The sequence below is a fragment of the Fusarium musae genome, chromosome 1 (assembly GCF_019915245.1).
Source record: "Fusarium musae strain F31 chromosome 1, whole genome shotgun sequence".
In the NCBI taxonomy this organism is placed as follows: Eukaryota; Fungi; Ascomycota; class Sordariomycetes; order Hypocreales; family Nectriaceae; genus Fusarium; species Fusarium musae.
The window spans coordinates 5,614,939-5,638,599 of record NC_058387.1 but is presented as its reverse complement, the minus strand read 5'-3'; the positions used below and the strand labels follow the sequence as shown (position 1 = coordinate 5,638,599).

At 47.0% G+C, this 23,661-nt stretch overlaps 5 protein-coding genes across 5 annotated transcripts; 1 reads left to right on the top strand and 4 right to left on the bottom strand.

The window, feature by feature from the left end:
* Window positions 1-3,131: 3,131 nt before the first annotated feature.
* J7337_001700 (uncharacterized protein) lies at window positions 3,132-7,126 on the top strand (the record flags this gene model as incomplete). Its single annotated transcript, XM_044819434.1, has 6 exons — window positions 3,132-3,253; window positions 3,296-5,027; window positions 5,080-5,334; window positions 5,400-6,226; window positions 6,276-6,663; window positions 6,749-7,126. The coding sequence occupies 6 exons, from the start codon at window positions 3,132-3,134 to the stop codon at window positions 7,124-7,126; spliced, it is 3,702 nt and encodes a 1,233-aa protein (XP_044687136.1).
* Window positions 7,127-8,504: 1,378 nt separating this feature from the next.
* On the bottom strand, window positions 8,505-10,145 carry J7337_001699 (uncharacterized protein; the record flags this gene model as incomplete). Its single annotated transcript, XM_044819433.1, has 2 exons — window positions 8,505-9,728; window positions 9,756-10,145. The coding sequence occupies 2 exons, from the start codon at window positions 10,143-10,145 to the stop codon at window positions 8,505-8,507; spliced, it is 1,614 nt and encodes a 537-aa protein (XP_044687135.1).
* A 3,501-nt stretch (window positions 10,146-13,646) lies between these two features.
* Window positions 13,647-14,723, bottom strand: J7337_001698 (uncharacterized protein; the record flags this gene model as incomplete). The annotated part of the gene is made up of 1 exon (XM_044819432.1): window positions 13,647-14,723. The coding sequence occupies one exon, from the start codon at window positions 14,721-14,723 to the stop codon at window positions 13,647-13,649; it is 1,077 nt and encodes a 358-aa protein (XP_044687134.1).
* Window positions 14,724-15,656: 933 nt separating this feature from the next.
* J7337_001697 (uncharacterized protein) lies at window positions 15,657-16,181 on the bottom strand (the record flags this gene model as incomplete). The annotated part of the gene is made up of 1 exon (XM_044819431.1): window positions 15,657-16,181. One exon carries the CDS (start codon window positions 16,179-16,181, stop codon window positions 15,657-15,659), a length of 525 nt encoding a protein of 174 aa, XP_044687133.1.
* Window positions 16,182-16,809: 628 nt separating this feature from the next.
* On the bottom strand, window positions 16,810-17,718 carry J7337_001696 (uncharacterized protein; the record flags this gene model as incomplete). The annotated part of the gene is made up of 1 exon (XM_044819430.1): window positions 16,810-17,718. The coding sequence occupies one exon, from the start codon at window positions 17,716-17,718 to the stop codon at window positions 16,810-16,812; it is 909 nt and encodes a 302-aa protein (XP_044687132.1).
* Window positions 17,719-23,661: the final 5,943 nt, after the last annotated feature.

Here is a 23,661-nt window from a genome sequence, read left to right as displayed (position 1 = left end):
ACAATGAAGGCCAGCTTCGCCTTCTACCTAGTCAAGAAATGTGTAATTCACTTGTTGATATATATTTTGATCTCATCCACGACAAGGACCATACCCTATTCCATAGACCATCATTCATCAGAGCTCAACGTGAGGGACGAGCCGAAATGATGCATGTTCTCGCTATGATGGCACTTGCAGCTAGGTAGGTATTGATTCAACACCGAGAAGTGTCTGTTGGAATCATTACTAATCGACACAAATGTAGATTTGCTTCAGACCAATGGCACGGAGATTCCGAGCTTTGTGAGAGGCGTAAAGATTGGGCTACACACAGTAAACGCCTTTTCAACGACCGCACGGAGCCAGTATCGTTATCCGCCATCCAAGCTTGCATGTTACTATGCTGTATATCAGCTTCAGAGGGTGAGACAGGAATGGAATCGCTTTATGGTGCGCAGGCGATCCGTATGATTCAACTGAGGAGATTACAGACTTGTCTGTCTACCAATAAGCTCCAACGCGAGACAGAGATTAGAGGTAAGATTCTCTAAAGATTGCGCTGCTAAAAGTCAATTAATTTAACTCATGACAGTATGGTGGAATGTTTGGATGTGGGATTGCTGGGAAAGTGCCGGATCTTGCATTAAGCAGCAGCTCACTATTGATCCTGACTTTCCCGTCCCCATGGAGGAACACGCCTTTGAACGACTGGATCCCAGTATTGACCACTTGGACTTTATGATTCAAAGCGATGAGGTTACATCTCGACAACCCGGTCTCTGGGCACAGATGATCCCATTCACTGAAGTTGTGGCGCCAATTAACGAAATTCACGAGTTGACTGTTCAAAACCGCATCTCAGATGCTGAACTATTCGACAAGATTGAGGGGATAGCAGACAAGCTTGAAACATGGAAGTTGAATCTTCCAAGTACATTGCATGTCACACCGACAAATCTCGCAGCATACAGTAGCACTGGCCTCGGCCGCACCCTGGTAGCTCTACACACAGGCTACCATCATTTCAGCCAACTCCTCTACTACCAATTCTTACATCAAAGTACCTCTACAGCGGCGGGGCGAAGTCCTCAAATGGTTGAGTATGCAAGGCGTTGTCGCAGCCACGCCGCGGATTTGAGCAACCTCCTATCACGTGCAAACTCAACACCAGGCTGCGAATGCCGGTGGCTAATGGTTGGACATCTTCTTGCAGTTTCCTCGTCAATTCATCTGCACACTCTGCTTTTTGATGATGATGAGATTCAAATCAGAAACGTAAAGAAGATGCTTAGGCAAAACTTTGAGATGATGATGGAATTGCGCCAGTATTGGCCTGGTATTGACTTGGCTATTTCGCGGCTGCAAGTATTCCATCGAACATGCCAGCAGAGTATGGACACGGCATTTGATATGGATTATTGGATGTTGCATTTTCTCCAACGCTTTGCAAAACCTATCAGCGATAGATATACAGCCATACTCCCAGAGATGGATCATCACGCCACGGGCTTGCCTGAAATTCATGGTAGTATCGGTGATAGTCAAGGTCAGGCTTTTGATTATAGGCCATGGCTTGATTTGAGTTAGGTTATAAATGTCGCTTAAGTAATGTTTAGATCAGTTTACTGTTGTATATTAAGAGCAAAGAAAGTCTAGTCTGGTTGTACTCTGTCATAAGATCCGTAGTTTTGAAACGCCTGTTATGTAATTTATCACTTGAAGAAAGGCCCTTCTGTTAAACCTAACGAAGCCTATCCTCCTAGGCGGAATATATTCATTCAGTCATTCAACTCTTGTCTCAAAACTGAAGGCAACATAGCATCGGGCAGACTCGCATCGATCAAAGCTAAGTTCAGCAGCTATAAGCCGGTTTCAATCGACCAGGGCTAGTAAGAGTGCGCAACGTCCTTCTCCCGTGACGAATTCCTCCATTCCCGCTGCTGTGTTGGTACTGGTGACCATGGAAAACAGCATTTTGGCGGGGCTCGGGTGCTTTTTGAAAATACGCTGGTGGATAAAAAGAAACCGCAAGACCCTCTGGTCCAACTTATGCTTGGCTGGTACGTCTACTGCGATATGTCCTGTGCTTTCATTGCAAACCAGTATGGTATATCGCCTCTCAACACGCAGCAATTGTTTGATGCGATCCAAGAAAGACGCACAAAACTCGTTCTATCCTATGGTAGGTTTCAAGGCCCAATTATGCTGCCCTAGAGACTGACAAATGTGATTATCGATAAGAAGATAAGATCGTGACACATTTGGCCATGACCTCGATAAACCAAGACCGCACTGGGATGCTCTAGCTCTGATGAGTTCACTTTCTAAGATAAATTTCATCTTCAGCCTACGTCAATCTTAATGCCAACTACCCTACGTGGCAGTATTGGGCTCGGAACCCCGGTTTAGGTGAATATTAACTTTATAATATTCTGACCAGGCCAGTGACTGCGGCCTGTAGTAAATGAACTACGGCCGCAGTGGGGCGCGGCTAGTTGCTTGTAGCTCTACTCTGTACGGAGTACCAATGGTATAATGGCAGTGTGATACGACCAGGTTGACCCACCCCCGGCCACCACGTACATCAAAGTTATTGCGTCTGTCGCGTTTTGAGTTGCGTTGCCGGATGAAGCCACCTGTCCTGTCCCCTCACCCTTATAGAGGATATTGTCGACCGATTACGGAGTAGACACTTCCGCTTATTAAGTGGAGGTAGCTCGATGTTAAAATGAGGCGATATCAGTACTGAATTTGATTGGACAAATGGCCAAACCTTACGCAAGGATCAAGAGAGTTTATTATACCGGCGAGAATGACTCTCATAGGATCATTAAGTACGCTAGGCTAACGTGTGTTCCGCGTTTCAAGATGCCTGCTCTGGCTGCCGGGATTCGTGAAAGACTAGGACTAAATGTCTCGAGACCTGCGGCCGGTAGTTTAGCTTCCCCAAGTTTATCGGAACATGCGGCAGATGCATCAGACGAGTTACTTGGCTAATTTTATTTAGTGTACTGTGAAATGTTCGCAGACTTGACCCCCAATTTTATCCATGCTTTTCCTTAATCATCATTTGATCACCTACCCAATCCCTATTGTGACCCATTTCCAATCGAAACCACCTGGGTTGTCACCATTCTGGTCGCTGAATCATGGCCAAGGCGGAACCAATCGCCTCTGAAGGCCCGCGTGAGTGGGAAATGCTCAAGTACATACCAACCGCTGCTTTTGTCTGCCGCCTGCTTGGGTTAACTGTCATTCTCCAATGCGATGGGTAGACTGGCTCCTGTGGATAAGTGCTGACGTCCCAACACAGATATGCCTCTTGCTTCACCACGAACACGATCACTGGAGATGCTCCTTGTTCCGACGCCATCTTGAATGCCCTCTCACAGCTGGCCGCATTCCGTATCCAGGCTCGCCGCGCCATCATCTCATTCTTTGACCGTAAGTACCAGCACATTGTCGCCGAGGCCACCCAGTCGTCTCCCATTGGCCCTTGTTCGGGCGGCATCAGTGACCGGCTCTGGCCCTCTGGGATTAGCCCTCGTGGCGACAGCATCTGCGAACATGTCCTTCAGTTTCGGAGCATGAAACCTACCTCTTTGGATCGCGATGTAGGACCGGAGGTCTCGGTCATTCCTGACCTTGCCGAAGATGGCCACTCGCATAGTGGCTCATGCGTGCAAGGGCACCCTTATCATCGATTCTATTGCGGTGTACCTATCCAGACCCCCAGAGGATTCAACATCGGTGTCTTGAGCGTGTTTGATGACAGTCCTAGGCCTAGTGGTCTAGATCAGGCGTCCATACAGCTCCTAAGGGATCTCTCTAAGACCATCATGTCCTACCTGGAGACACGTCGCGCCACAGAAAATTTCATTCGCAGTGAGCGCATGATGAATGGCCTTAGCCACCTGATCCGTGGCAATAACGATGCTACCAACGACGTTTCCAGCTCTAGCAAGCGCGACAGCCGGACTCACAGTTTTCAGCGAGACGACTCATCTAGCAATCATGTCTCCAGCAATCACATAATGAAGACTAGCGCAAGCCTACAGGATAGCCCCGAGTGCTCGAATGGGACTACGAATAAACTTCCCTTACCTTTCAGCAAGCCAGCAGCTCTAGCTTCACTAAGTCCAGCCACCCGTCTTCAGACCAACACATCGCATTTTGTTGACCCCCAGAAAGTTGAGTTTGCAAGCATGCTCAGCAAGGCAGCGGATATCGTCTGTAATTCACTGAAGGTTGACGGCGCACTCTTTCTTGATGCAGGCGTCAATTCGATTGGGGCTCCTACAGACCATGAGAATAAGTCGTTACACTCTGTGAACGATTCCTCATCTAGCAGCGAGGATAGCTCGGCGGACCACGTCAGCAATATCCAGAACAAGAGACCTTGCACCATACTTGCCCTCTCCACCGCTGATCAAGCTATACTGGACCTAGTCCAACCAGGTTTGAAAATATCTCTCAATCAGAAGACCCTTAAACGACTCATTTCCCGCTATCCAAATGGAAAGATTTTCAGTTTCGAGGAGTCGGGCTCGTTGTATTCAGGGGAGTCATCATCCGGGGAGGAGACAGACCCCAATCTTCCCGATATCCGAACGGCAAAGACGGCCGCAGATAACAAGCCCACCTACTCGCGCAAGGATGAAGCCAGGCCCGTTGCCGAGCTATTTGCCGGGGCGAGGAGTGTTGCATTAGTCCCCATTTGGGATCCCTCCCGAAACCGCTTTTACGCTTGCGGCCTCGTCTGGAGCAAGACAGCCGCTCGCATTCTCACACCAGAAGCGGACCTGCCGTACCTGAAGGCTCTTGGGATTGTCACCATGGCTGAGATCAACCGAATAGACATAACACTAGCCAACAAGGCTAAGGCGGATCTGCTAGGCACGTTAAGCCACGAGCTCCGTTCGCCGCTCCATGGAATCTTAGCCGGTGCTGAGCTTTTGGCCGGTACTTCACTCGACCTGTTTCAGCAAGAAGTTGTACACGCGTTGGAAATATCCGGAAAGACACTGCTTGACACCATCGATCACGTATGATATGTTCGACCGAGCCAGAATGATCATGTCGCTAATCCCTGTGTAGCTATTGGTATTCAGTAAAGTGAACACTATCTCGCGAGTGTTGAAGTCGCAAAACGAGCACAGGAGACTTCATAGCCCTTCCAGAGCTGGTAAACACGACGGGGAGATCAGAGAAAATGCTGGGCCCCAGATGCAGTCTCTATGCTCGGATGTTGCATTGGACAGACTCGCCGAAGAAGTCATCGAAACTGTCACCATTGGTCACAGTTTCCACTACGCAGTCATGCCACAGGGGCCAAGATGGCTCCCGCCAGATGTAAGTCTTGAAATTTCATCCACAATCGATGATCGAGCGCCTTACCAACCATGTCGAGTTCATAGGCAGACCTGGTTGGCAAGGTACAAATTACAGTAGATATAGACCATCGCAAGCCGTGGTTATTTCGCACTGCACCTGGTGCTATCCGCCGCATCCTCATGAATATCCTGGGCAACGCCCTGAAGTACACGTCCCAAGGTCATGTGAAAATCAGTCTCAAGCAGGAAAAGGGCATCTCATACAAAGGACCGCGAAAGTCAACTACCGTAGTCCTTACCGTTTCGGATACGGGTAAGGGCATTGGGGATGAATTTCTGCACAACAAACTCTTCGTTCCATTCTCCCAGGAAGACTCACTTGCTGTAGGTACCGGTCTCGGACTCAGCATTGTGAAGCAGATTGTCACATCACTCGGCGGTTCCATTGGCGTTCGGAGCCATGTCGGCAAGGGCACGACCGTGTCAGTCTCCTTGCCACTAGCTTGCGCTGACCCTGAAAGTGACAACCCTGGAAAGGCAGAGCGGGAAGAAGAGCCAATGGGTTTCGATGGCAACATTCTTGATTCTATCCGGGTGGCGGCTGTGGGATTCACCCGCGTCCCGTGTACTGCTGCCGAGGTCAACAGCGAGGCACAACTTCCACTGGAAAGTCTGCCTCTGAAGTGGTTCAACATCAACCTCTGGGAAGCTGAGAAGAATGATCCTGCCGCCCCTGGCCCTGATATCATCATTTACAGTGAGGCCGCCTTTAGCAAACTTGATGAAAATGCAATCAACGGCCACCTCCTGCCGGGGGTCGTGATATGTCACAACGCCGGAACTACTGTAAAGCTAGACACACTGTACAGGGAGTCTGGCACAAAGTCTGTATTCGAGTTCATTCACCAGCCGTGAGTCGAGCCGCGACCATCGTCTAACCATATACTCACCGCGTGATAGGAACACGCCCCAAAAATTCGGCAGGATCCTGAGCTACGCTCTCAATCGCTGGAAGCAGCTCCAAACAACAGACACTCTGAGGGACTCAGAAGGATCTAGGAATAATACTGACGAGTTTCTTCTTCCCGTATCGAGCGCATGCAGTAATCGGTCATGGAGTTGGACGAATCGAGAACAGTCTAGTGAGAGTTCGTCATCTGCGGATAGCCAGCCTGACCAGCAGGCGAATCCGAATTCCAACCTCAATGGACCGATCAAATCTGAGGATCAAGGGCCTCTATCCAAACAGACACGCGAAAGTGGCACTGACAACTCAGTAACCGAAGAAGGCTTTGTCGAACCGCATTCCATGTTTCTTCTTGTAGATGACAACTCGATTAATCTGAAAGTAAGCTCACACTCTCCAATTCTGGCAAGCTTCAAAAACTTAACCATCTCCAGATTCTCTCGGCCTATATGAAGAGATTACACAGGAATTATCGCACGGCTGTGAACGGTTTCGAGGCTCTGAAGACGTTCCAGCTAAACCCGGAGAGATTTTGCTGCGTCCTAATGGGTACCTCCAGCCCCTAGACCCTACTGAGAAGCCGAGGCTAATGAGCATGCCAGATATCAATATGCCAATAATGGATGGTCTTGAAGCGACGCGACTCATCCGTAAATTTGAGAGGGATAATCACCTCAAGCCTGTCACCATCATCGCTATTACTGGTCTCGCAACAGACGGTGCTAGAGATGAGGCGTTTGCGAGCGGCCTTGACGTCTTCCTGACACGGCCAGTCAGTTTGGGTCAACTTGTACCAGTACTTAAAGAGAGGGGAGTTAATGAAGCGAAGGCCAGTACCGAGTAAATGGTTTTAGTTGGTCTAATAGGGGAGGGGATGGTGTTTTTATTGCTAATTGAAATGAAAAGGTTGATATCTTTAATTGGGCTACTTATTTAATATATTATTTATCAAGCTAAAGTTTATCTTTTTGAAAACAAGATAGTTATAATAATTATAGATTTTTATTAATTTTCCTCTATTTTTTATATAATTTAATTTTAAAACCCTATTTTAATAGCTATTTTATTAAATTTAATATAATTAAAATAATATTAAGGGGCTATATAGATAAGCCTTTTATCCTTATTCGCACAGCCAGCTGTGCAATAAACACGTGACACTAATCGCACAGCCGGCTGTGCGGGTATAAGCCGCTAATAAGAGATAACTAATTATATAACATAATTTAGCTCGGTCACTATCTACCAATGAGTCATGCGTACAATTATAAACTTCATATATATAATGAAATTATAGGACCGTGATATCTTGTATAGTAAATCTGAATTATTCGCTATTTTCTGAACAACACAATGGCCTCTTCAGCTGCTGTCGAATTCCCAACGGGCCTGACCCTACATCGGATTACTAGTCCTGAGAAACTAGAACAATGGACTCCTTCACTCACCCAACTACTTCTATCTTGCGTCAACGATGATCCATCTTCATCATCGATCGGCTTCCACGCACCTCTGTCCCCCACCAAAGCCACAGAATTCTGGTCTTCGCAATCACCTCAACTCTTCGGCCTGAACCCCAGAGCAACCCTATTTGTGCTCGCCCGCGACACCACCGCAGTGGGAACAATTTCGCTCGTGACTCATCCCAAGGAAACTCACTCTCACAAAGTCGAAGTCGGCAAGCTATTGGTTTCAGCAGAGGAAAGAGGCCATGGACTGGGAAGGAAGCTGATGGATATGGCGGAGAGGTTCGCAAAGAAGGAATTGGGTAAGAAGATGGTGTTGTTGGATACAGCTTCTGATACGCCGGCCAGGGGATTTTACATGAAGCTTGGATATACGGAATGGGGTGTTTGTCCGCAGTATGCTGAGAGTGCGGATGGACATCTGCATGATTGTTCATTCTTCTATAAATTCCTTGGAAACTAGGATGATTAGACTAGAAAAGATTCGTTGCCCACATTTATCAGTTATTGTTTCAGGTTATAAGAGCTCGAAATCGTTGCCAGGCAAACAACGAGGCGTCTCCGGCAGGACATCAGAGAGGTATTTTGTAGTAGATCAGGAAAGATGTAAATCTAACATAAAGAGAAATATTCCGACACCGGAGTAGTGGAGGCATTGATTAGTCTTTGTCTCGCATGACTCACGGAGCGAGCTCCATCCAAATGCCCCCTGGCTTGAAACCTATCACCTCTGTATTCGCTTCACCAGGTAAGGTACTAAATCATCATGATAGGTACGTCCACGCCCTTCCCGGTAGCCACGAGTCGGAGTCCAAGCCCCAGTACCACCATCACCAAGTCCTTCCATTTCTTCTCAAGAATAGCTTCCAGTAGCTCCGAAGGCAGGAGCTTGAAACAAATGTAAAAAACTACAAAGTCAGAACAATCGGTCTTAATCCGACGGAACACCTCAAAGTTCTGAAGCCTCCTCCAAGGAGCATAGCCGAGATAAACCCTTAGAAACAGTGCGACACCAGCGCCAAGTGTATATCTCCTGAAATTCTTCACAATATGGTATATTATTATCACGAGCGGTCCGATGGCCCTTAGGATCAAGGAATCGACGACAAATGTGAACATCCATGGTGAAAGGGCAAGTGACCGAATAAAAGTACGAGTACTGCTCCGAGCCTGGTAGGATAGCCGTTGCAGAGATTGCGCCCACTCTTCCTGAAGACCTGTCAGCTCATCCTCATCGAAGAGACGCCAATCGGGGCGATGTCTGTCGACACCTTGTTCCGTAATTGAAAAAACAAAAAGTGTCTTTCCAAAGTGGTGCTCGCGGGTCCAATCAATATTGTAGTCTTGTTTTTTCCTTCGTGTCCAGTACATGAACATTGGGTCTTTGCAACTCTGCCATGAACTGGCAAGGGATTCACCGTCAAAGAACTTTCCACTGGAACTCTTGACGAATCTGATAGTGGCCTCGAGATGAGATTCTGTTCCAATCGGCGCCTTCGTTGGTGCTGATTCTATCATGATTCTTACAACGAATGGCTCTACATAATCGAAAAGGTGCTTAATCAGAACCAAGGCGACCCTACTGGACCCTGGGTCCTCGTCTTCAGGGGTACCCGTCATGATGAATCTTGGGTCAGGCTGCTGCGGCTCATTTGGCGGATAAACCTCTGCAATATAGAAGCCATCTGGGAGGGACTCCAAGAAGACCGTGTAGCTTGGTGGCTGGACAATGCTGCTGGCAAACGAGAGGCTTGGGAGTAGATTGACTGGAGTAAATGACCATGCCCTCCAGTACTGGTAGCTCAGAATTTTCAAAGGCCTTTTGCTCCGTAGATATAGGCCATTGCGACCGCCGTCCAGGGGGATCGCAATCATGGTCGTGGGATCTTGTTTCGTCCTGCATTGCAGAAGACCATATCTCCCATCGCTAAAGTCCGCGCTGGACACTGGCATTTCGATGCGAAGGCCCTTGTTTGTTATCTGGAAGGGCGGGGTTGGCATACCCACATCACAAGGGATAAAATCCTCGCAATTTGCAAATGCAGCCGGGGAGGTAGCAAGCACTCCTGACTCGTCTGGGCCATCTTCTGGGAGGGACCAGGCCAATAATGTTTGATCATCGGAACGTTTCATAATCTCTTCTTGCAATCTGAGAAAGGCATTTGTGCCCTCTCCGTATAGTAGAGGCATATTGATTCCAAATATACCCAGCAGGCAGTATGCCGTGTCTTCAATTCGAGTTGTTTTACGTTCCGAAGCCCAGCTCATCCTTTCGGCAATGCTTGCTGCATGGAGTCTGGATTGCAAAAGAGAATCTGAAGTCGGAGCGGATAGAAAGCTCTGGTCTATGCCGGTAATTTGCGTAATAAGATCGACAATGTCGTCTCTTTCGGACATGACGGACCAATCGTCATAGAGAAATATGAGCCTCGACGGAGCTATAAGTTCTTGGAGAGTCCAGCCTCGTTCGAACCAACGACTCTTCGCAAATGATGATTCCGACTCGTGAATGTCGGTACCTGGCGGAACATCTGCTAAATATGTATAGCATATTTCCGATCGCTCGTACCAGGTCATCATTGAATTGATGGCCTCTGATAGCTCTGCACTGCTAGTCTTGTCGATACAGCATGTATCGACCCAGGCATGCCCATATCCATTCTCAAGAGCCAGGGCGCATGCTTGTCTGATTTTGATGTATCCTGATCGTTCCATCCCTTTTTTACTCTGCATATCTTGGAACGTAACTTCTTGTCCTGGAATCCATGTATGAGAGAGAATCACATATTTTGGAACATTGTGATCCATGAACTCCACCACTTCAAGGGTGTTTGCATCCAGGAGCCTCATTGCGAATTCTGGGGCCACAGGCGATAGAAAAACGTGAGATGGAAGACGGCGCCAGAAATGAAGAGAGTTCATGGAAGCTTGTAGAGCTGTAGATGCCAATTTCAAAGTGCAGCCGCATTCATTTATCACCCATGTCTTCAGCTGATGACGTGGTTCAAGGAGATTGGGCCGCTCGCTGTGCTTGGCGCTGCAGAGCACGCTGATATGCCAAAGCAAACGGGAAATCCCAGACGCTGTAATTAATTAATTGAGAAGTTCCATTGATAACAGGTCTTGCATCCAAATCATAGAAACCAGAAATAGCTATTACCTACACTATCGAGATGGAAATGGTCGGGCCCCGCCGTGGGTTAGGTAAGAAACACTGTAACCGTAAACCAGGGTCTGTTGGCCACATAATTATCACTTTAGATACGTTGATAAAGATAGTGACATGTACCCTAATTGTTGTATAAAATTCTTGGTAACTAGTATTTAGACTACAAGAGACACATTAACCAGCGCTCTCGCCACTCATGACTCAAGGTCTTTGTAGTTCAAAGTCCTTGCCAAGCAAACAGCGAAGCCTTTCGGGTAGGACGTCTGTCTAGGGAGTCAGTAAATCTGAAGCCGGTTGAATGTTTAATTCTGCGATACTTACATATGTCTATACACGCTTGACCATCATGAACACTGCTGATGAACTCCGGATCGACCGCGAACAGTTTGGAGATACGATCACGCCAATAGCCGCAAATGAATCCTTCGAGAGAGCTTGATTTCAAATCCATAAAAGTCAGCATTTGAGCAAATTCTTGCATCAAACTTTCCAGTAAACAGAAGTTCTGCTGCTCTTCTGGATTAGACTTGATTTTCATGAATCTTTCTGGATCCGGGTTGGCGATTGCACGAGTACTTCCAAACGTTGAGCTTGGATCATCAACCATCGTGAACTTCACAGCGTCAGCTCAACAACAAGATTTGGGGGTTGCCATTTCATTCTCTTACCTCGCAACAAGTATGCGTCATTTCGAGAGCTTCAAAGGTCAAGAAACGGATAACATTGGTCAGTGTGTCTAAAACACGAGCCTCCGAAACTTGCAAGAAATGGCGAAAATGACTAAATGGATCATTTCCTTTCCCTTGATTCATTTGGGCGGCACGAGATTTTAAAAAGCTGTGCAGCGGAAGGCATCCTCTTTCTTCACTGGTACACCAACAGACACATTGGTCTCGCGCGGGGTTTGTGAGTACAGTCGCCAGAAAGCTTTCAGGTAGGTGAGTATAGCTCGACAACCAATTTGAGTTGCCTCCCATGAAGTCGCGATGTAATGCCAACCCGTGGCATGAATATTCACCCCAAGGCCCAGTGGATCTGTTGCCCTTTCATCGAATATCTCTTTTGAGTTCAACCAAGTCATGATGTCAAGAATCTGGCGCTTGTTACGCCTCCACGTCGATGCTGGATGAAGGAATCGCTCTTTCATCACGAAGGTTAGACCAACAACATTTCGTGATGACAGCCGACCAAAACCATGCTCATAAATAGTGCGATAATGATGCAATAAGATCCCATCAAAATGATAGATAGTGGACCAAGTTGGGGGGACTCGAAGGTCTGGAGGGACCTGAATCCCAGATTTGTCGAGACAGGCGCAGATATAGCTCGCTCGTTCATCTGGTGAATCAGCAGAATAGTTGATATCTTGCCGGATTCCAAGCTTTTGCTCTGACAATAGAAGCAGCGCTTGCCCCTCGCCACCAGGTTTGATGCAATCAAGGCGAGACATTTCTTCGAAGCTGTATGAAAGATGTTTCTGGTCCTAAACCCATATTCCATCGGGCATCCGTCTTCGAGAAAGAGCTTGACCGAGTCAAGGCGATCAGAGCATCAGAAAGATACAACCGTACCTTGCCCACTATCGCATATCAAAGACCATAGGCTACTCAGCCGAATGTTTTTACTGCGTAAAACAGTACATATGATATCGGGCTAGTTAACCTTGAATGTGGTGGCATAGAAGCTGATCCACTCGTGCTCCTGATTTCGCAGCACAACAGCCATGTTGGTTGCACATCTATCGCAAAATGGAATTAGCAGTTGAACATTACTTCAAATTGGTCCGGGACATTTCTTACACATTTCCGCCTTCAGCTCCAGCGATTCCGGAAAGTATCTTGATGATTCTTATGGCTGCCATACTGGCGACTGCTCTTTTTGTATTGGTGATATTCGAATTCAATATTTCGCTATAGCACAACGTGATGAGGCCGCATGCGATCTATGCATAGTTCAGAGAATGACTTTCAGACTCAAGACTTGATTTGACTTACCTCAGCATGAGTGCTTCCATATTCGTCCCGATCAGAAGGAAAAGCTTTGCCATCTCTATAAAGAGAAAGTATTGCACGCTCAGTATTTTCAAAAGCCGAGATAATATTGGAATCTGAAGGATCGCGGTCTCGAAACAAGAAGTCAAAGTGAAGTTTGGACAACTGGATATTCCCATTGGCCGTTGATTCCTTGATCTGCAAGGCTTTCAGATTGCTTCATCTAATGAAACGCCATATTACAAACTATCTAGGAGGATATACACTCGGTGGTGGTGTAGTACTGCCTTTGGGCCTTTATCTCTTCTATATTTTGAGGAGGAGGTTTAAGAACTTTATTCATATTATCTTATTCTCTAACATATTCAGAGATTTAGCCTAAGCCTAAATGGAATTTATATTTCTCTACCTTTCCTATAAGATTCTTCCTTTGCAGCTACCAGAGATTGTTCTTCAAAAAAGGATTAGAAGGACTCGGCGATCGCAATAATCGCACTTAGACTCCGATTGGCCATTACCTGGAAGGGTGTGGACGCAACTGTGATCACTGCTTTGTAAACGTTGAATCGAACGAATAGGTAAATAGTGTAATCAAAAAGGCATTCGGATTAATCTAAGTGACTGTAATCGTAAATTAGAGCCTGCTGACTGCATTTCCATGACCTGAAATATCTCGATGAAGATAGCGATATATAAACTACAGCGCTCCTCACCACCGATAGCCACACGTTCCGAAACTCAAGAGGACAATGCCTGATAACCTGTGACAGATACCCCGTATGCTGCTCCTATTCTTGGCTTAAGGCTCTCATCTCGTTTTTCTTCATTATCCCTAATTCGAAGTTGAAGCTCTCCTCCGCTCGCGGGGAAATCAGCGCCTGTGTTAGCCGATGTATCTTTAGATACCTCGACCCAAGCCATCGACCTGACGGTTTTGAAAGAGTGCACACCAGCTGAAGTGTTGGCCAAGATTGGCCTCGGGGGCGGCTTCGAATTTTGGCAAAGAACAACGAGCTCTAGAATCGAATCCCATGCTCCACTCGTCTGTCCCTTGCATGAAATATACACTGAATGTAACAGAGCAATCACAGCGTAAAGGACAAGCCCCATGTTGGCGATCCAGTCAAACCAACTATCGCAGGTCATGACGTAGCCCGTATATATAGCTTTCAACTCAAGCCTCTCCTGCCTTGGTTCGTTCGGGTTTGGCCAGTACTCTTTGGGGTCACCGGGATTGACAAGTTTCCGGGCTAGAGAATTATTGACTACCACGCCCTCAAAGATCTCGACATGTCCCCCGTTCCCGTTTAGACCGCATCGAGAAAGCCCTTCAACAACCGCAGCCCCTATGACACTCTCGAAAGACGCCATTTGAGATAGGTTTACGTGGTAAATAGTAGCGACTAACGCCTCGAGAGTTGTCATTTTTGTTCCGATGAATGGAAGTTGCTTCAAACTGTTGGGCAAAATGTCAGGTAATGGAGGTGATAGCATCTCATACCAATTCGTGGTCATCCTGATAGATCTTAGGGAATCGTTCTTGGGAGGGGTAACTTGAAGATAGCCGATCTTCGACTGAAGCTCCAATTCAGTCTCGACCAAGTTCAATACCCGGCCAGCGTAGTACTCATGCGGTACCCACTCGTCCCATACTCCAGACATGATGGACTTGGCCTTGGCCCAACGAGCGTCGATAGAGCAAGCCAGCACATTCGTCGTATATCGAGGACCTAGTGTCGTGTTCCACGCATTGTTGAAGAGGACCACCACGCCGAGGGAGGCGTTGGTCACAGGCCAGATATCTACAGGTGCCATGATGATTGGGCGGGTCTCTGTGAATATCGAGTCATTTAAAGACTTGCTGAGGTTGCGCATAACCCCTCTCCTGACCAGATAATCTTTTACGTCCTCTAGGACATCAACCTCTACCAAGGCCGGAATTTCGTCTCCGGATACTGGCTTATCTTCTTCGTAATGCGAGTCTATCTTGTCTGGATGCGGAAACCTGACCCTCAGATCACTCCCGTTCAGGTTCATCAAGTCATGGGCATTGCAGAGAACCCTGGCGGCTGGGACATGAGTTTGAACCTCGTACCTCTGGTTGCTTGCCCAAATAAGGTGATTTGGGAAGGGCTTCTTCGAGGGAGACACGCGACTGAGATGTTCCACGGCCTTGAAGTGCATTCCCCTTACAGCGTCTTGAAGGACAGCTGTGGCGTGGTGAGTCGTAAATGCCCAGGTGTTGGCTTCTTTAATAAGAGCAGGCCTCGTATATAGAGTTTTGCGTATAAAGGGGTCCAGTACCTCATGGTCAATGGCCCTTTCGTGAAGAATCCACCAATTATCAAAGTGATGAAACAACGGCATGTATCCAGAAGATGGGCATTGGGGACTGAGGAAAGGGTTCCCATCAGTGGCACAGTCAGTACCGGCGTAGTAGTCGGCGTCTATACTTGTTGGCCAGAGTGTGTCATTATCTCCTGAACAAAGAGTGTCAGTGATGTGTGAAACAGTATGCAGAGAGCCTACCAGTAAGCCAATATATGCCACCGCCAATATTCCAGTCCTTAACTCTAGGGATCATCAGTACGGCGGTTGCTGGTGCTGCCAAAAGCGCAAGCAAACAGCCAACGATGATCAGAGCCACAAAGCATCTTCTTTTAAACTTGTCCCCGGCTGACATTGGCTGGCCCCAGCTCTGCTTCAGCCCGCCTAGAAACTCGGGTGACAAGAGGTACCTACCAACTATTAGTCAAGGGCCATACTAGGGTACATTTCAACATACGATATGGATGAGAACGAGTACCCAGAAACGAGGAGACCAAGAGGCAGTCCAGGACCAAACATAACCTCGGAGCGTAGGCAGTGGAAAATAATAGTCCCAATGCTTGCCACGATCAGAAGCTCCTGTACTTTTGTTGCGATCTGGAGTAGACCTAGTTTGAAAGAGTCGTCATTCTGTTTGCCTTGCAGCTCTCCTCCGATGAAGAAACCGACAAAGTTTACCGCGCTGAGTCCAATAGTAAGCAGCGCAGGTATCACATGAACCGCGCAGCGCGCTATCGCAACGGGACGCGATTTCTTGATGAGGACTTTGGGCTTCTCCTCCCGATTAAAGAATGTGACAACTTTGAGACCGATTGTCCTCAAGAATGTTTTGAAGAACCCATCAGCTCTAGTAGATGAGGATGTGTTGGTTTGTACATCGACCCCATGATGGGTTGCGGTGAGATTCTGCTGGGAAGATAGGTTGCCCAACTCGTACTGCGACATGGTCTTGGTATACGAGGGTGTCAGGATGAAAAATAAAGTTCGACTGATTTATGAAGGATTTAATGAGAGAACAGCCCTTAAATCAAGCTGAATGCTTTGCTTTTGAACTGATCGGGAATCTAACGAGGCTGGCGCCAAGGTGGAAGGCCTCAAAATGCAGCGCGGTAGACTATTCAGCCACTGCATCATAACATGTAGGACAAGACTAAGAATAGATAAGGCTCGGGATAAAAGAAGCTATGTAAGTAGCAAGACCTAAGGAAAAATAACCACAAGGAGCTTCAAAGAATCTGCTACCGCACTCCCATTATAGCCAGCGGATATAACGTATTGTCACAAAGGATAATGAATGAAACGAACTGGCCTTTTGTATATCATATTATGGAACTACAGAGAGTTGGAGAAAATGTATAAGGCAATGGAAGATTTTATAATCAGGATCTCCGGGATGGGCATGAAGAGAAAATCAAAGACAGAAGCCAAATGCATTACGCTCCCTCAGTATATTGTTACATAGATATGAACCTTTTCAAACGCCCAGGCATTCATGCAGTCATGAAGGTTCACACCGGTGAGGCGTACCGCAATCCCATGCCTGATTGGCTGACATGGTTGAAATATTACCAGATTACAAGCCCTGATCTTTCAGCTGCTCCTCCGTCCAATCCCAAAGCTTCTTGGCCATCTCATCATCCAAGCCATGCCCCTCCAACCCACCAGTCTTTCCGACAGGTTCATAAAACTCACCGTTCTCAATATCTGGAGCCGTAGTAACCCAAAGATGATTCTTGACCCGTTCTGAGATGGGAATAGCGACTTTCGTAGCCACATTCTGTTGTAGGTGCTTCATCAAGTCATCTCCAGGCTCACGAGTGAAGAGCTCTGTCTGAACTTCGCCGGGATTGATGGCAATGTTCTTGAAATTAGGATATCGCTTGGATGCTTCTCTAGCGTAAAGAAGACAAGCGAGTTTACTCTGGGCGTATCGGAAAGGCAAAGCCGTGTCGCTTTTGGCTGACTTCAAGGTATCGAACTCAATGCCTGCTGGACCGACGTGACGGAATCCAGCAGAGCTGAGATGCACAGCACGAGCACCGGGAGTCTTGTCAAGGACTGGTTTGAGAAGTTTGAGGAGCAGAGCATGCCCGAGGTGGTTGATTCCCATGTGCATCTCATAACCATCTTTGGTAAGGGTTGGTGGAACGCCCATGACTCCGGCGTTCAGCAAGAGGACGTCGAGTCTGTCCTCCCGTTTGAGGAACTCAGCGGCTGCAGACTTGATGCTTTCGAAGCTGGATAGATCAAGCTCCAACAGAGAGATCTTTGTGCTTTTACTAGCTGTTTTCTTGACTTCCTCAAGTGCAGCAGTTCCCTTGGCGGAGTTGCGAGAGGTGATGTAGACATGAGCAGGAGAGTGCTTGGCCAGTTCAATGGCAGTGGCTTTACCGAGGCCGGTGTTTGCGCCGGTTATGAGTATCACCTTTCCATCGAGTGAAGGGATATCTTTGGTTGGATCGAAAGCATATGTTTTAGACATTATGGTTGGAATTCAGGTGCTGTTTTCGTCGTTGTGTTGATATGGAGGAGGCATCTTGAGAGATCAGAGACTATACCCGGGTCTATATATGTGTGAGATCTCCGGACTTAAGAATACTAAGGACCCGAGAAACAAGGTGTCTCGCATTTCAGTAAATACTGGTCCATCATAGAGGAGGGACTTTATGAAGGCCGTTGGTTGGTCATCCAATCAAGGATGGTAAAATGCGAGCTAGCCAATGGTCGACCTTGATCAGCCCCCACTCTCAACGCTTGGCTTTAATCCTTTTGGCAGCCAAGTATTAGTTAATTCCGAGCAGTATATCACCTCAAAAGAGTTGTTTTATGTTTAATCAAACATTCTCTATTTAGGAAGTTTCTGTTGAATAAAGGTTGCTACCTCAGTGATCTGCCACTACCTGTTAGCCGATTATCAGGCTAGACCTCCTTGCTTGGAGCTGCTGTACGATAGCCAGATAGCTCACTCCCATTCGACAGTATACGTCTGCGCTGGGATCCTGGCCAACTGATAGTCCATCACTAGCTTTGGCTCAATTTTCAGTGCGCTGCAACCAGGCCAGATATCCTGACGAGTTCGACCGAAGCAACTGAAGAGGAACCACAACGGAGATAAAATACACTGAGCGCCAGCATATGAGAAGGAATGTGATAATGATCCATATTAAAGACACGATTACTACGTAAAGTAAAGTTTGGATAGGTGATTATTGTTACCCCGCGCTATCACTACGACTAAAAACCTAAGGTTCAATAGTTTGTATAGATCGAAGATCGAGATGCAAAGACTTCAGAAGCTCAAGATGTATAAATGGAGGCCTTTAATACTATATGCGTGGATGATTATTCTTCTTGTTCTCGACTTCCGTCACAGATAGTTAACACAGTTCATATCCCTTCCCTAACATCCAAAATGGCCATCGTCAACGTCAACACTGTCCTTGATCCTCCAATGAAGGTGGCTGAAAAAGTAAAAGATGTACGGATCAATGAACTTGCACAGAGGTGCTTCTTACCCACTGTCTATAGACTCTGAGAGCGATGGCCCTCACCCCTCAGATGAAATCAGAAGGAAGCATCGTTGGTATCAATGCACCTTCCAAAACGCCACTCAGTTCGAGATGCGTTTCGAAGAAAGCTATTTCAATGCTGGAAAATACCTTACGGCGCCTAGCCCAGTGGTCCGTATGGACAAATGATGATCACAGCGTACAACGATCGGTTCGGGGCATCTACGGGACTCTCTTTCAAGGCCTATCTAGACGAAACTCATTGATTTAATTTCGCGATCGTGAGTAGCCCTTTAAGCAAAGCCCCGACGAAACTTAAGTTTTATTAGGGACTTGATGCTCCTATGATGGGAGGATTCAAAGCAGGTGTTGTCGAATCAGATTCTGCAAAAACGGGCCTCGAGAATGCCACTAGGGAAGGGGGAGCATAACTTCGAAAGATCGGTATAAGGGAAAGAATAGTGATGGGATTGATCGGGTGATCGAGTTCCATGTTGCGGCATATCCTGGCATGGAGATTACTCAGCTCATCGTTGATAGCGACAATAATTGAGGGACCGAATTGGGTTGAAGTAAGTGTTCTTACATATAACTTTTTTTTTTTAATCAATCATTTAGAAAAGAACTGTTATTAGTTTCTACGCAAACTGCGGAATCTGAAGTCAGCCTTGGCAGCCACTTTGGAACTTGGCGTTGTCTATTGAGGCTGTGTACACACCATCAGCCCAGCTCTCTGGAAGCCTCGTTTCAACAAAAACACGTATCCCCTCATTCTAAAGACTCTCTTGTTTTGTTCATCCTGTCGTGTTCATGACTTTCATGATTGGAACCAAATATTGGGCATTTGACGATGGATCCCCTGTCTATCGCGAGCTCGGTGGTAAACAGCGCTACCACTATATCTGATCGCGGGAAGCTAATCTCGATAGGTGGGATTAACCGCGACATGTCTCTCAACCTGTAAAAAGCTCCACGATCTCGCTGGAGAATATAAAGACGTTCCGGCTGTCATCGCAATGATATGTTCCGAGTCAACGATAATTAGTATCGGTCTATCGGAACTCCAGATGAAGGTCCTTCGAAGAGACGATCTTGCACAAGCTTGGGCGTCAAAAACAGAAATTTGGACAGCTTTTGAGACAGCGCTCACTGGCTGCATGGTTGTCTTCAGCTGTTTGGAAGCAGAAACACGTGGCCTTCGGTCTAAGAACCCGGGAGTCTGGGCTAAGATTAAGTTCATCTGGAACCAAGACCGCCTCAAGGAGCTGCTAGGTGCGCTCAGAGGGCAGCAATCGTCGATCACCTTTCTTTTGAATCTTCTTGAACTGTAAGTAGAAAGTTAACCCATAATATTCTTTATGCTAATGCGACTAGCGAGACTCCGTCAAGCATCCAGAAGGACGTTCGGAAGAATGCACCGAGGATAAAGGCTGCTGCTTCAGAAGCCCAATCTCTGCGATCCTGGAACCCGAGCGTCAAGATGGACTGTGAATCAATCTTTGATAACAACGCTGGCAATCTCAGTTTTTTTTCACGTGGATGCTGTGTCTGGTAATGCACCTTCTGAGCTGGATTTTGAGTTCGACAATCTCGTCATAAACAGCCAGGCATACAGGCGCGTCTTGATCAAAGCTCAGTCTGAGAGTCAACCATCGCAAGTTGAAGATGTGGCCACGTTCAAAGCGGTGGGAAAAGGTCGAGTACAATTCCAGAAGAACGCGACCTCGCTTGTGACTTTCTCGCGAGAGAAGGCAATTTCTTATGCAAGGGATCTAGTGCGGCCATCCTTTCGAAAGCAAGAGTCTAGCAACTGGACAGACGTGCAAATAATCCGGCCTGTTCTGCTGGCTAGCATAACTACTTGCTACGGCTGTCTCCAGAGTATTGCAAAGGATCATATGAGAGCATTAGGAGGGACATGGCATGTCGGATGTTTCAAATGCTTTGTAAGCACTACACTTGTTCTGCCTCATGTGTCTGAGATTATAACAGAAATTCTAGGACTGTGGGGTCTCTCTCGAAAGCGGCTATCACCTATTGCAAGAAGGAAACGGCATCCAACCCAAACCACTATGCAAGGATGACTACAGTCGACGTCAAGACGTTCAGTGCTTCAAGTGCCTGCAGCCCATAATAGGTGACTTCGTGACAGCCCTTGGTCGTCGATACCATGCAACCCACTTCACGTGCGACCGATGCGAAATCGTTTTCGCCAAGGAAAGCGATTATCAACAGCAGAATGATGGTATCTACTGCATGTTACATTTCTGCCGAGAAGTTGCATTTTACTGCCATGGCTGCAAGTTTCCGCTCACGGGAAATTACTGTGAAAAACAGGGCGACGGAAGCAAATGGCACACCTGTTGTTTAGAGCTTTTGTCGTGGGGGTTGGAGCTCCCAGTATCAACCAACGGCCGCCGGTATCTTGACTCCATTCAGGACCAATCCCTGAATGGTCTCAGTAAATTCTACTCGCAACTACACGATACCTGCGCTAATTCGATCTATGTCTGTGGATCGAGCTACTTAAAGGAATTTCGAGATGCAGTTACTAAATATTTCAACCTAACGAGAGGAGGCTCTAAGGCGGAAACCTATGAAGCTTTCAAAATCATACTTTCTATGGTGTCCTGTCTTTTCATAGCGGCTTCAAAGGCCACCACAGATCGTAAGAACGCTTTCTCACAGGAATGACTAATGCTAATGACCTTCGTGTAGGTGCTGGCGAGTACGCAATTATGAGCTTTTCGTTCCATTCGTGGAAATACTTCGTACGTAATGAACAGCGTTTGAAGGCATCTCCCGAAGCCGTCGGACAAGGCGTATCAGACCTACTTTTGCCCCTGTTAAGCTTGTCTTTAGAGGTACATTTACAAAGCAACGATACCTCATGGGACGCTAAAGATCCCCAGCTTGACGAATTCGTCAACAACCTGAAAGCATCACGTTCTTTCCAACTGGACGATTGTTACAGCCACTTCGCTCCTGAAGCTCTTGCAGAACGCTGGAAATGTGCAAAGTGTCCTGATCTCATTGCCGGACATGGCTTCTATGAGCGTTCGTCTCCCTATCGGAAACTGCATGCGCGCTGTTACTCAAAGATTACCTGTGATCATGAAGCATTGGAGGGCTGTGCAGCCGATGGTGTCATGGAGTGCGAAAAGTGCAGGTGGAAGAATAACTTTGATATGATTCCTTATGAGAATTGCGCGTTGCATCAAATATGGCGAAAATGGTGTTATTGGTATGTGCGACCAGATCAGAGAGACTGAAATGTGGGAGGGCGACGTTTTGTGCTGAGAGAGCTGAAGCTCTGATCTCTTCATTATGTAGTAGGCATCAGTCCGATAATGACAAGTATTTTGTAAACATAATCAAGTTCAACTAAAAGCTTTATGCATCAGGGGTATTGACGTGATACATTCCGTACCTTGGACGAAAGCCACTCTATTTTGTCCAGGTGAGCTGTGTCTCAGCACAGGTTCTACCAAGATCAGCCCACTGCAAAGAACTCCATTTTTCTGGATTCTCAGAAGCCTCAACAAAATGCTTCATCGCCAGAACAGTCTGTAAAGCCCACTTCTCTGGACTAACCCTTCCTACACCTGTTGCCAATGGAGTCATAAGAACACTCTCAATCCAATCATATTCAGAAGCATCGCGATTATGATTGTCAATAGCACAAAGCAGACTCCAAATACACTCATAAATAACCTCTTTATCCCATCTCACGTCAGCAGGCATCCGCATCGTCGGACAAAGCGCAACACGACGTGTCCCATAAACATTCCGCGATCTTGCCTCAAACTCCTTTGGAATTTCTACCAAAGTACATGTCCCCGGTGGTGCGAAACCACGCCACGTCTTGTACAGCTGAGCTTGGGCAACGCCCGTTAGCGCATGGTAATCATCGCGCGGGGAGAACTGTCGAGAAATAGCGTCGTCAAAGGCACCGTCCAGCCGACCGTAGGAATTGGCGGGCGAGACGACGGTATCGAATTTGACTTTGCTTGAGAGTTGGGATAGAGCGCAGTTGTGGATCTCGATTGAGACAGAGTCAGGTAGTTTACGGCTCTTGCGCGCGATATTGAAGGCGTCGCTGAATTGTTCTTCCATACAGAGGAGATGAATGTGGGGAATATGAGGGGTTTTGGTGGTCATCTTCAAGATTTTTGGATGATGGTGATACTTGGACAAATGGGTCGTGATTGCAAGATATATGTGACGATGTGAGAAAGGTATTAGAAAATATGATGTCGTAGTGTTTCCAACGTCAGATGATATGAGTGAAGCGGGGTCACTTGAGTGTGGGCGTGGAGAGGATGATGTTGACCGCGGATTTTCCGACATCATAGTAGTAAATGGCAGAATCGTGTGATTCCGGAAGTAAGATGAAATATGTATTGGGTTAGTTGGCTTCCTAAGCTGGAAACAAGTGATATGTAGCAGTTGATGGAATGGCCATAGATAACTGCAGATATGAACAGTTCTTTCTTGCACTAAGATCATGGAAGTCGAACCGTAGCCTTTGCTCATCGGCCAATTGTAGAGTCTTAGGTGTAGCTTATGGCTAAGTTGGGCGTTCTCTGATTTGTAGTTGGAAAGACAATGTCGAGTCACACTCCCAAGGGATCGGCAGCTCTTGTCTTCTTGTATTCGTGCTTGTGAACCAAATTGGGGTTGCATTCTTGTCGGTCTCGGTTTCGGCGTCGGTGTCGATCACGCCCCACGAACTTAAATGTATAACCAGTAGCTATAGAGCCTCGATGTAATAGGGGCAAGCAACATATGAAACAAACTAATTTAAGCTAGGCACACAATTCTAATGCCGTTACCAATCTTCTATTATGTCTTTGATTCGAGGCAATGCAAGATAGGGCGCGTTCTAAGCCCCGACGGCTATACGCGTATACGCT